Raw genomic sequence first — 11,949 nt, 5'->3', positions numbered from 1 at the left:
GAATGGAATTTTATATTTTATTTTCCCGCTAATAGTTTACCACACTCTTTGTTATTTCCTAATGTTGTAAAGTTTTTATCTCAAACTAATATATGATTCACTTTAGACATAAATAAAATTTCACCGATAATTATTTTAAGATAAAAAATGTTTTTTTTCCTCTAAATTATTATAAAAAATTGTGCTTCCCTTTTTAAACTAAATTATAAAATATTTAGCCATTTCATTTTATAAAAATCATATAAAACATTTCTATTTAGAGTGCTTTTCATATGACAAACAGATTTATCTTAGTTCCAACTATAGATTTGAGGTAGGACATTTAAAATTTAACGTTACTGGGAACATGTTTATTCCGTTTAATGAAAGAGTGGCACTTTCAGACTAAACAGGTGTGCATCAAATAACTGCTGTGCATAGATACAATGCGAGACCTCAACTTTAGGTAACTTCATTGGTGCAAAAATGTTACAGATGCAGAGCCAAATTGATACATATAGCAGCTGAAACGCAGAAAGATACAAACCATTGAATAAAGAAAATGAAAAAGAAAGAAAAGAACAGTAAAGTTTATATTTAAGAATGAATAATTAAATGAATTATAAACCTACAACAATGTCCAAGAATCAATTATAAAAAAGGAATCGTTTATTGGGTGGGGCAAGGTGGTGAAAAAAGAGCATGTTCCCGACACAAGTGGACAGTGACATATTGTCAATGTAGCATCTCTTGTGGCTAACAAACATAAAACAGAGCCACTTTACAGCAGAAGCTAGTGTACATCCCAACATCAGCGACTGATAGAAATGAAAAAAAAAATGAAAAAGACTTTTGACAAATTTACTTAAAATGCCATTTTTTCCCCTATGATTGAAGTTTCTAACACCTGTGGACTGACCTGTACAATTGTAAACATTTTTTCTTTACCGTGGGAGCATCTTTTTCAAACCCTTGCCTCTAGACATTTATAATTTAATTTACACTTACAACTGACGCAACTTAATCTGCCAGACTACAAAATTGGATCATCCAAATATGCTGATAATTACAAGCAAAACCATTTCCAGCATCTCTCATGCATTTCCACCCGACAAGTAGCGTAGTGTCATTTTCAAATATCATCATTGGAGATCCTGTTGGACCATATAATCTCAATTTCAAGTGTTCGGGAAGAACCATCTTTGTTACCATCATGATTAAGACTGAATAATCCACTATAAACCCCCTCTGATACAACTTTATCAATTTGAATGGTGACTCTTCCAAGTGTTGTCTGCAGAAAAAAGCACAATACTTGCAGTCAGCAATTAAAGCACCTACAGTGTTAGCATGTGCTTGGTCGAAATAGAGGGAAGGTGAAAAAAAGGGTAAAGATTGTTTTCACCCTAAAGTGAAATACATTTATGACAGAAGAAGACAGGGATTCTTCCAGTTATTAACAAAATAACAGTAGTATACATCATAAAAAGAAAGGTAGTCACTCCTCCATTCAGAAAAGGAACTGGTGTGCACTTTCCACACATAAAAATGGAGAATGAGTATATTTATATCACTTACGGAATGAATATCTAGTTACCTTCCCAAAAGTATTCTTGCTTTTGCATATGATATGTAGCTTTTGGCCCTTTGGAGGAACATCAAATGCCCAAGTGAATCCTTCTTTCCATTCGGGAGAAGTACTATGATTCACTACCTAATACAACCAAAAACCATAAACGGTATCAGTAATATTGTACAGTAAAGTTTATTTCTCAGGAGAGACAGCACACAAACCAATTAACAATGTAATAAATAAATTTTGGGCGATGAGAATTAAATCTGCAGTCATGACATCTAAAACTGGAATGGTTCACAGTTAAATTACACCCAATATTAAAGTGAAATTCTATAATCAAAAACTGAATCCTTTTTCAGTCGTTCCAGATTTGAGAAGTAGAAAATTATGACAGGAATGCTAAGTGTAGGGTGCTCCTAGATATATGAATATTTTAAATAAAATGATTTCAAAATTACTTCAATTGTAATCAGCACGGTACTTACATGAAAAATGAGAATAGTAAAAAGTGAAACTTGAAATAATTAATAGAAGAAAAAGTTCAAAGAGAAAGGACTTCGAAGAACAGAAGACCAACAGTTTCAGCTTAAAAATTATAGAAGAATTTCAATAGTATACATTGGCAAAGACATAACATTAGTGTTATGGCATATTTTTCAAATTGACCATGTACCTTGGTTTGTTTTGGAGGACCATTTCCTAGTGTTAACCGGCAGAATGCGTTAGTGCTTCCCATAGTTTGCCTGAGGTTGTTTCCACGCTTAATGGTGACAGTCAAACACCCTGGTAAGCAGTGCAGAAGAGTATCTGCCCTCTCATGGAAACTAGGTGGGCAGGTTTTCATGAGCATTTGCAAAATGGGGATGGCTTCAGCAGCAATCATAGCTTGGGACTTTGCTATATCTATTGGCATAGTTGACCATGACTGTCTTAGCAAGCAAAACGTATCAAGTACAGAGTCCTGAGCCGCTTCACCACCAGATTTAAGTGCACCTACCAAATGAGGAATGCAAAGAGTTGCTGCTTCAGATGTGTGGAGCTTAGGGAAGTTCATGAATATCACATGCAAAGTTTTCAGAACAGCTTCATTGATTGTGGCAGTTGACCATAACTCTCTTTCCAGTGCAGCTGCATAAGAAAAGCATCACAATTACACCCAATCTATATGTATGAAAATTGATTTTTCTCATTAATACAAATTTGAGATTGATACAGTAAAAAGAACTATTTCACTAACTCTAACATTACAGGAAACATTTCTCTGAAATGAAACTAAAAGCAGAAGTCTACGCTGAACAAAAGATTTATACAACGAGAGAAACAAATATAGAAAGGAGAATAATTTATTTGTACATGTTGCAATTTTTAATTACTGTAGAAAACATGCATATGAAGAGTAACTTGGTAATGCCTGCCTCTAAATAAAAAACTCAACAAACCAAAACATATTGTTTTTCTAGTTCCAATAAGTCCAAAATGAAACAAATGCTTAATCACAAGTTGAAGAGTTAGTCTAATAATATTGGTTCAGAGAGAAAAAATAAAAGAATCATTTAAAATAACAAGCATTTCCCATTAACTACTATAGCTATTACTCAAAACATGATCCTTGTAAATAAAATGAATACTAACATGAGGCTGTCATACAAGAATAAGCTTGATCCATGAAAAAATTAAATGAATTTCGTTTTAATCAGTTAAACCAAAGACTACAAATAGATGATGTAAAACAGACATGAGTAGAGCCATGAGAGATATACCAAAAGTAGTTGCTTAAAAGTATGCATCAGTGTGAGGCAGGGACATTGTTAATAGAAGCATTTATGATGTACCTGTCAAAGACCTGATCAACTCATTTGATACATATTCTTGCAGTGTATGTGTAGAAAACAAAAATTTGATCAGTAAAGCAGCTTGCGCAGCAACTTCTGTGTTTGGAGACAGCAGCAATTCTTGAATCACCAGTATGCCCCCAGCTTCTGCGACAGCTCGTCTATTTGTCCTGCTGTTCATGACAAAGTTTTGCAATGCACATATAGCTACCACCTTCATTTCTTCAGTTGGCTGATCTTCAAGTAAACTTATCAATGCCCGACATGCAGAAACAGAGGCACTAGATCTAGCATGTCCTTCATGCTGGGAAAGATCTCCCAAAGCTAAAGCAGCAAGAAGCTTACCAGACTGTGATCTGGTTTGTGGATCCAAGAGATACTGGGACAAAGGTGCTATAGCATACTTAGACACCTTCATCTCTCGTACTCTCACATTGTTAAATAAAGCTTCTAATAAATTGCCAGATGCTTCTTCACAATGATGAGATCTTAACAGGTCTAACAGAGCCTCTATAACTCCAGCTTCCATCATCTGCTCAGCACTTGAAGCATCACTTCTATCATGAACTATTAAAGCATTAAGGGCTATGCTAATTGTACTCTCAAGTGTCGAGTGCAAAAGTTTTACGAGAACTACTACAGGAACTTTAAAGTAGTAATCGGCATTGGAATGTAATACATTAGAAAGAACTAAAGCAGCTGATTCCCAGAGGGCATGTGGTGGCTGAGGGTCTTCTTGAATAATAACCTTTGCAAGCTCAAAAATACCTCCTGCATCAGCAACAGCCTTTGGCCAACTAGTGGAAATTTTTTCCAATGCTTTTATAGCTGTTTGCTGTAAGTTTAATATTCCAATTCCTGCAAGCTGTACGAGGGGCACAACTGCATTCTTAGTTGTAATATCTTGCTGAAAATGTTCCTGTGCAAGAAGATGAGATAACAGTTCTGTGCCAAGCTGCTGAATAGCTTGGGATGGGGATTCCAGAAAAGAAATTAAGGGTTCAATAACTTGACTTGGAGTAAGCTTCAAGGTGGCAAGACTTTGTGGTTTCTCCAATATATTTACAAGTGCTTGTAACGCACTATGCTGTCCCCATAAGTTGAAATCTCGACGGAGCAAAACATGGAAAAGAGGTTCTACAATTTCTGCAGCATCTGAACTTCTTGCAATTGCACTACTATTAGTTAGAATGCGAAAGAGCTCAGATATTGTGGAACACAAAGAGCTAGGTGCTAATTGTAGTAGCTTGAGACAATTATCAACAATGCCAGCTTTCACCATGTCCAGTTTACTTGGAGTCCTATCTTTGCCCAATTTGATAAGAGCAGATACAGTAGCCTCAATAAGTTGATAGTTAGTACCAGAAACCAAGCTCACAAGGAGATCCACAATATTGTAGGCCGCTGCAAGCTCTACCTGTTGTTCATCTTCCAACAATCTCTCAAAAGCACAAACCCCAGACTCTATTGCTGTCTCAGAACCAGACTGCAATAGTAATATAAGGGGTTCTATGCATTCTGAGGCAACTGGGTCTGCTCTGATCTTGCTATTGGCAAAAAGAGCAAAGCAGAGTTGGGCAGCATGGCTCTTCAGTTCCAAGGATGAAGCAGAAGACAGTATTTTGTATAAACATTTAAGTGGGTTTCCTTCCATATCAGTAAGAAGAGATACTTTTGAAGAATTTCCCGAAGTTAACTTGATCAAGGACATGAGAGCAGCCTCCTGTTCATGACCTGACGTCGTGTTAAGCATATCAACCAATGGTTGAATAGCTTGTTTAGCTAATTCTGAGTCTCTAATGTTGTCAGCATCAAAAAGTTCATGAAGTGCTCTTGCTGCACTGTATCTAGCAGTTCTTGATCCAAGACGCAAAACAGCTATAAGTTGGTTCAATGAACTGATTGCTGCTTCGTGTTTAATGAGATCAGAATTGCAAAATAATATTCTCAATAACTCAGATATAGCAGCCTCAGTTGAGTCTTGAGGACTCAAGGACAGGTATTTATTCAAAGCTTCAAGAGCTCCAGCTTCAGCAAGGATTAATTTATTGCTATCACTTCCATCTGCAATGGATATCAAGAGTCTAACAGCAACTGGTGGAGCAGTAGGCCTTTCTGGTATTGGTCTCAGGAGATCCACTAAGAGTGGTATAGATTTCCTGGCAGTAGAACCCACTTTTACATCTTCAATTTCAAAAAGGTGATCCAAAACAACTTGATCAGGGTTTTGTACCAATGAAAATTCTTCTGATAAATCCATGAGATTTGGCATATCTGACTCTACATGCCCAATTATAGTTATCAATCCAGCAACAGCACCAGAATTTGCAATGGCAAGATCTATTCCCATATTGCCATTACAAACAAGACTGGCCATAGCCTGGGCAGCAAAATATTTATCAATTACTTCATCAGATCTTAGCAGAAGAGTGATAGAAGGTATAATGCGCATTGTCACAGGAGATTGAACAACATTTTCATCCTGAAATAAAATGGACAACAGCAAGGCATTGATCCATATTCCTTCTGTATCCTCATATTCTGCCTGTCAAAAGTTAGGTAGGAAATCTATTTAATTCAGTAACAGAAATCATGCCATGAGACAAAATCAAATGGGCAATCAAGATATGTAGACCAGCAACAGAATAACAATTGTATGACCAAAATTCAGAAGAAAACAGAATGTACAACGTGCGTTAATCTTTTCACTCTTTACTTAGGTTTAGAATTCAGTCTTAAGCTCAAGCTTAATGGGCCCAAGTCTAAGTTAAAATAAAATTAGTAATGATTAATTCAAAGGGAGGAAAAAGAATTCTCAAAGAAGCTGTTGAAACAGTATAACACAGTTTAGAAAGCACATATTTTAAAAGTATGAGATAAGTAACTTATATTTTAAAATATAAATTCATATTAATAAAAAGTAAATCAGTATATATTTTGTTGATCCATGTCAGGCTACCCCTAGTTTGGAATCTTCTTCACAAAGCCCAGCCAAAATTCCGTTTCCTGCTAAAAAATGGTCCACCTCAAATTTTAAGATTCCTTTTTCTTTGGCAAAACCTTCTCAATCCTTTCTTCTATATACTGAAGTTTCTTAATGACTTTAAACCCATGTTTCAGTGTGCTATTTATCAAATGATAAAAGTTGTTATGAAGAACACAACACTTTGTTTTCTTTGTTCACCTCTTTCTTCCAAAATCTGCTTCTTCACACTGTCCAAAATTTGGTCCACTTATAAAGATTCTAAAATGCCAATTCATATGACCTCAAAGTTATAGTTAGTTTCCCAATTGCAAATAGATATTTTCTAGAAAGCATAACGCAATGCCACACACAGCATATATGGCATATTTCAGTATTTGCTACTTGCTGGGATATGGATAAGATAAAATTTGTTAGGCTATCTAGAAGACAAAGGGAACTGAATAAGGCAGCATTAATATAAAGCGTATTTCTAATATACCTGTGGATTTGAAGTATATCTTCCAAGTTTGTCTGAGAGAACTTCAAGTCCACCAGCTTCCATAATTGTGAGCTTGCTCTTTATATGGAAAGAAGCAATAACTGAAAGCAACCACATCGCAATAGTGCTTCCCAAGGCAGTGGCAGGATCAGGAATATCAAACTCATCAACTTCTTGAAAACCATTTCTCTCCATAAAACCTTTAGAAGCGAGAACTTCAATTTCTAATGAAGAATACCTAAAACTTTGCTTTATCATTTCAACTAAAGAATATATTAATGGTTTCAGATGCCCTGAAACGTCAAGTGAATCCATTGAAAGCTCTTTCTTCTCCTTAGCAGCACAAATTAGCAAGGCAGACCCTCCAATTTTTACTTCTAGACTGGAGGAGTTCATTATTCTATTAGCCAATGAACCAATGGATCTGGAACTAGTAGATAACAAATCACCAAGAACGGCAGGCTGATCCCCACAAAGTCTAGATAGAATTTTAATTGCCTTGTCCTGCACAAGGGAGGGCCCCTCAGCCAGGCAGCAGACAAGAAGTTCTAAGCTTGACGGTATTTCAGCCAGAGCTGACCATGCAGAGTAATTGTTGCTCACACCTTTTTTGGTCCTGGCTAGCAATGCAATTACTTCTAAAGCATCAGCAGCATCAGTTCCGTCCATATCCATAGCTTTTAACGAATCAACAAGTGCAAGCACAGTGAAACGACATTGAGCACTCCCCTTGAGAACATCACCTACAGGAAAATGCTTCAGTAATTGATGAAGTGCACGAGATGCATTTTGTTTACCTTCCAAGGATCCTTCTGCCAGAACTCTAGTTAAAGCTGAAACAACATCTTCAGCCAGAGCCTCAGCAGCAATAAAAGGATCAAAGAGAAGATTGGCCAACGCAGCAACAGCAGTTTCAGCAGCATCAACAGAGGATGTTTTAGCTAACTTGATTAGTGGCTCAACATCACCCTCTACAATATAAGACATTTTATTTGCAGCCTTGTTCTTTGTTGGACGAGACAGAACACTTAACGCTCGAGCTGATTGAGTGGCAACAACTTGAGTTTTACTAGTCAAAAGCTTCATGCAAGGAAGCACAATCTCATCAGTTGCAAGACTATCACAGATGTCTTGTCTTGTGATAAACAAATCAGCTAGAACTGAAGCTGCATATTCTTGGGTTTCCTCATTCGGTGAATTGAGGACCTGAACTAGAGATCTCAAGCCCTTGTTAGCTGCAGAACCTTTTTCAAGGAGATCATTCTGTGAAGCCATAGTAAGAACATGACCTAAAACTCGGATTATGTGGGCTTTCGAGCTTGGAGAATCCCCCAGGAGCAATGCTAATAGCTGATTAATTGTGGCAGAATCAGCTACTCGAACAAGCTTTGTGAGTGCCATAGCAGAAGCTTCCTGCCCTTTTGGTCCACCACTCTTAAGAAGCCATAAAAATGCTGGTATCGCTCCAGCACTTTCAACACAAGCGCGGATATCTTCACTGTGACAGCACAAACTCCACAGAACATTTGCTGCTTCCTCTCTTGCTTTCTGTGATCCTGTCTCCAACAACTGCACCAATGGAGGAATCCCTCCAGCAGCAGTGATTGCCCACTTGCTGTCATCAACCTGATCAGTTAGGATTGCTAGCAGCTGAACTGAGTACTCTTGATGCTGCTCACTGGATAATCCAAGCAATGATATTAGTAATTGGATACCTTCTCTCTTTTTTATGGCCTCCCATACTCCAATCTTATCACTACACAAGGTTGTCAACGAAAGTATCAGATACTCTTGTACATCAGTGGCAGCCATGGTTATAAGTCCAATAAGAACCTTCTTTGAATCTGCTTGAATGAGCCACTTTGAGAGACAGATGTTTCCATAAAGGCTAGCCATAGCCTCAAGAACACGCTCTTGAATCAGTTTGCTGTCCCGAGGCTTTAAAAGGGTTACTAGAATATCCTCTATCTGAGTTGCATCAAAATGTTTCTCATCGACACCTACTTTTTCCTCAAAGACCATGAGTGTATAAGCAAGAGCCCCAATTATATCACTAACTGGAGCATCAAGGTGGGGAGAACGTGAAAGTTCTCCAAGATATAGTATTAAAGCAGACATGCCACCACAGATATTGGCTAAAGCTCGAGTTGCGTGCTCTTGTAGAGCCTGGCCACCATCACCTTGCATACACTCATTAGAAGGAGCAACTATTGCTCCAATAAGGATTGGAATTCCATCTGCATTAACAATGACCTGTTTAGCCATAGTAGATTTTGAAGAGAGAGCTTCTAGGGCATCAGCTGCACTAGCCCTAACAGAAATGTCATTTTTTGGACCAACAAGCTGAAGTAAAGCTTTGACTGCTCCAGAGTCTATTACTTTGGGGATACTATCACTGAAAGCCAGCATTAAACGTGCCAATAAAGAAGCTGCATTTGACTGAGAAACAGAATTGTCTGAAGACAAGAGCCCCACTATGATATCCACACCTCCAGCTTCTAATGTTGCTTTCCAGTAGCCATCTTTGTCACCACAAAGATTTCTTAATGCTCCAGTAATAAAACCCTCCACAATTTTGTCTTCTTTGTTCTTTGGATTTAGTTGACTCCATAAGGTTGGAACTACACCCTCTGTGACAAAAATTTTCATACCAACATGATCATCAGACAGACCACCTGAGGAAACTTCATATATTGCTTCAGCGGCTGCCTTCCTGGTCTCGGTGGATTCATAGTTTAAAAGTGACAATAATGGTGGGATACAACCACCAAGTAGTACTTTTAACCTCAGTTCTTCATCTTTGCACAGGACACTTAGAGTGGAAGCAACATTAACTTTTGCTAGAGATGTTCCATTTCTGAGAATGTTTATGAACAATGGCATGGCTTGGGCATGAGAACCTATGAGTGTTCTAGCATCCTTTCTTCTCCGAGCAATACCTAGTAAGCGTGCTGTAATAGTTTCTTTCTCAACCGGTGATGACAAATTGGCATGCAGTTGCTCCACAAAATTAGCAACTGTTGCCATTGTAGATTCTGGATCATCCATTCCCATTGCCTCATTAAATTCCCTGCATAAATATTCGGTGGCCACTTGTTAATATCTATTTTCACATTTGAGAGTGAATGATGTAATGCCAAACTCAGATAAGTCATAACCAATCATTCCTTCTATTTGAATAAATTTCACCATAAACACTTATAAGAAGGGAAAAAAAATTCTTTTGTAAATTAAAATTAGCTAATGTATAAGCTACTTCATAGAAACTCACTCATAATAGCTTCTTCAAAAGTTGAATTTAACTTGCGCCCAAACTAATTTTCACCTACGGGAGAAACCTATTGTATTTTTCCTTCTCATTTTTTCTCCAATAAGTCCTTGTGGATCTAAATACTAGAACAGAACATTAAGTACTTTTATTTACTAAAAGGTTTAGCACCAATTATCACTAATGTTATTTGAAGTTTTTATATCATACTTTCACCAACAATAAATTCCTGATGAACAAAATTAAAATTACTGACCCAGGAAGAGAGGCAGAATAGATGGACTGTCGCTGTTCATTAGAGGGAGACTTTGACATTTGCACCAATTCGCCAGGTTACCCTCCTTGCTTGTTGCCTGAAAATTCACATATTCTAAAAATGAAAACCAAAATTCCGAAAAAGCAATTCACATATGCAGTTAGTTCCTCATGCAAGACCAGTTGATTCCTCATGCAAGACCAGTTGACAGACACACTGTTTGAAAACATTTTTACTAGAGAGAAACCTACTTTAAAACTAATCACACACTGCCAATTGCAACAAGATCAACAACATCACTCTAGCTAGACCACATCAATGCGCAATCCACAAACTTTTACACTAAGTGATCCAAAATCCAAAGCATCCATCCATTATCTCAGTGTTCCTAAGTTTCACATTTTACATTGAAATCAAGGTTTTAAAAACCAATCCACGGCCGTGATTTTTCCTGCATCGACAAGGTGTTCTTAGTGACGCAATCGCCGCATCGGTTGCATTTGTCCGTAATTTCCCGCAATATCAAGAAATGAAACGAGATGGCGACCGGAATTTAAAACCCAGGTTGCAATGCCACATTTCACAACGCAGCACACTACAGAGGAAACATGTCCACATCAAACACACACTGCTACAAGCAAAAAAAATAAAAAACACAAAATCAGATGAAGCCAAAAGAAGCTACCTTGCTGAAATGCAAATGCCGCAGAACTCCTCACTCCTTCCACTACCTTCGGCGCCAGCACATCTTCAATTCCGTTCAAATTCCCGCGAAACAAAGGAACAGATCAAAAGCTGAACCGTATTCAGATCTTCACAAGGAACAATTGAACAAAATCAGATCCAACCAGCACAGATCGTTCGCAGAAGCTAGGGCACAGTGAGACAGAGAAAAGAACGAATCGAATCGAAAATTACAAAACGAAAATTAACTACTCCCATCTATACCTCGAAATTCAGAAGAAGAAGAAAAAGACGCAGACAAGGAGCTAGTGAGAACAACGTGAATGGAAACGCAACGAACACAGAGGGAAACGAAGAGTGTGTGAGAAGAGTGTTAGAGAGTGAGTGTGTGTATATGTTTCTCAGTCTTTTCCTTTCCTTTCCATGGTTTTTGTTTCTTCTTCTTCTTCCTTGTGAATCTTTTTATTTTATTTTTCATTAATAGGGGATTATTTATTTATTGTTGTATTTATTTTTTGATTTATTTATTGTAACAGTAGAATAGTTTAGTTATGAGTTTTGACGGCGTGTAGCATTTGAGGGGGTAAAATCCGAAACAGGTTGTACTGAAAGTCTTGGTGACAGTTGGTTCGCCCTTCTTATTATTATTACTTGCATCTATGACTGACTATCACTCCAGTTTTAACATATTTTTTTTCTTGTTTGGGATTTGTGCATTTTTATTTTTGTTTATGCTGTGATTTTAGATCTCTCCTGGTCACTAAAACATTAATCATTTGATTAAAATTAATAAACTAATATTAACAATTAAAATATATAATTTTATAATATTAAAACTAAAATAGAATATAAGTCTAAAAGTTTAATTCAAATTTATGTTTGTATTTACA

The 11,949-nt window shown here is 37.1% G+C and overlaps 1 protein-coding gene across 2 annotated transcripts; it reads right to left on the bottom strand.

The window, feature by feature from the left end:
- Positions 1-630: 630 nt before the first annotated feature.
- Positions 631-11,516, bottom strand: LOC114195529 (CELLULOSE SYNTHASE INTERACTIVE 3). Of its 2 annotated transcripts, XM_028086033.2 has the most exons (9): positions 11,324-11,516; positions 11,061-11,187; positions 10,782-10,970; positions 10,376-10,472; positions 6,852-9,921; positions 3,388-5,932; positions 2,229-2,683; positions 1,577-1,693; positions 631-1,273 (listed from the first exon to the last, which is right to left on the bottom strand). In XM_028086033.2, the coding sequence occupies exons 4-9, from the start codon at positions 10,432-10,434 to the stop codon at positions 1,112-1,114; spliced, it is 6,408 nt and encodes a 2,135-aa protein (XP_027941834.1). In that variant the 5' UTR covers positions 10,435-10,472; positions 10,782-10,970; positions 11,061-11,187; positions 11,324-11,516; the 3' UTR covers positions 631-1,111. The 2 variants fall into 2 exon arrangements, with proteins under 2 accessions (XP_027941834.1, XP_027941833.1); XM_028086032.2 differs by lacking the exon at positions 10,782-10,970.
- Positions 11,517-11,949: the final 433 nt, after the last annotated feature.

The sequence above is a fragment of the Vigna unguiculata genome, chromosome 8 (assembly GCF_037176805.1).
Source record: "Vigna unguiculata cultivar grain cowpea cultivar isolate G323 ecotype 2 chromosome 8, ASM3717680v1, whole genome shotgun sequence".
Lineage (NCBI taxonomy): Eukaryota > Viridiplantae > Streptophyta > Magnoliopsida > Fabales > Fabaceae > Vigna > Vigna unguiculata.
This window is presented reverse-complemented; position numbering and strand designations above follow the sequence as displayed.

Excerpts from the sequence above, each read along its gene's own strand:
- LOC114195529 (XM_028086033.2), bottom strand. The coding sequence starts at position 10,434 with ATGTCAAAGTCTCCCTCTAATGAACAGCGACAGTCCATCTATTCTGCC. Across the intron at positions 9,922-10,375 it reads TATTCTGCCTCTCTTCCTGG|GGAATTTAATGAGGCAATGG; the intron begins GTCAGTAATTTT and ends ATATTTATGCAG. Across the intron at positions 2,684-3,387 it reads GTTGATCAGGTCTTTGACAG|CTGCACTGGAAAGAGAGTTA; the intron begins GTACATCATAAA and ends TTTCTTATGCAG.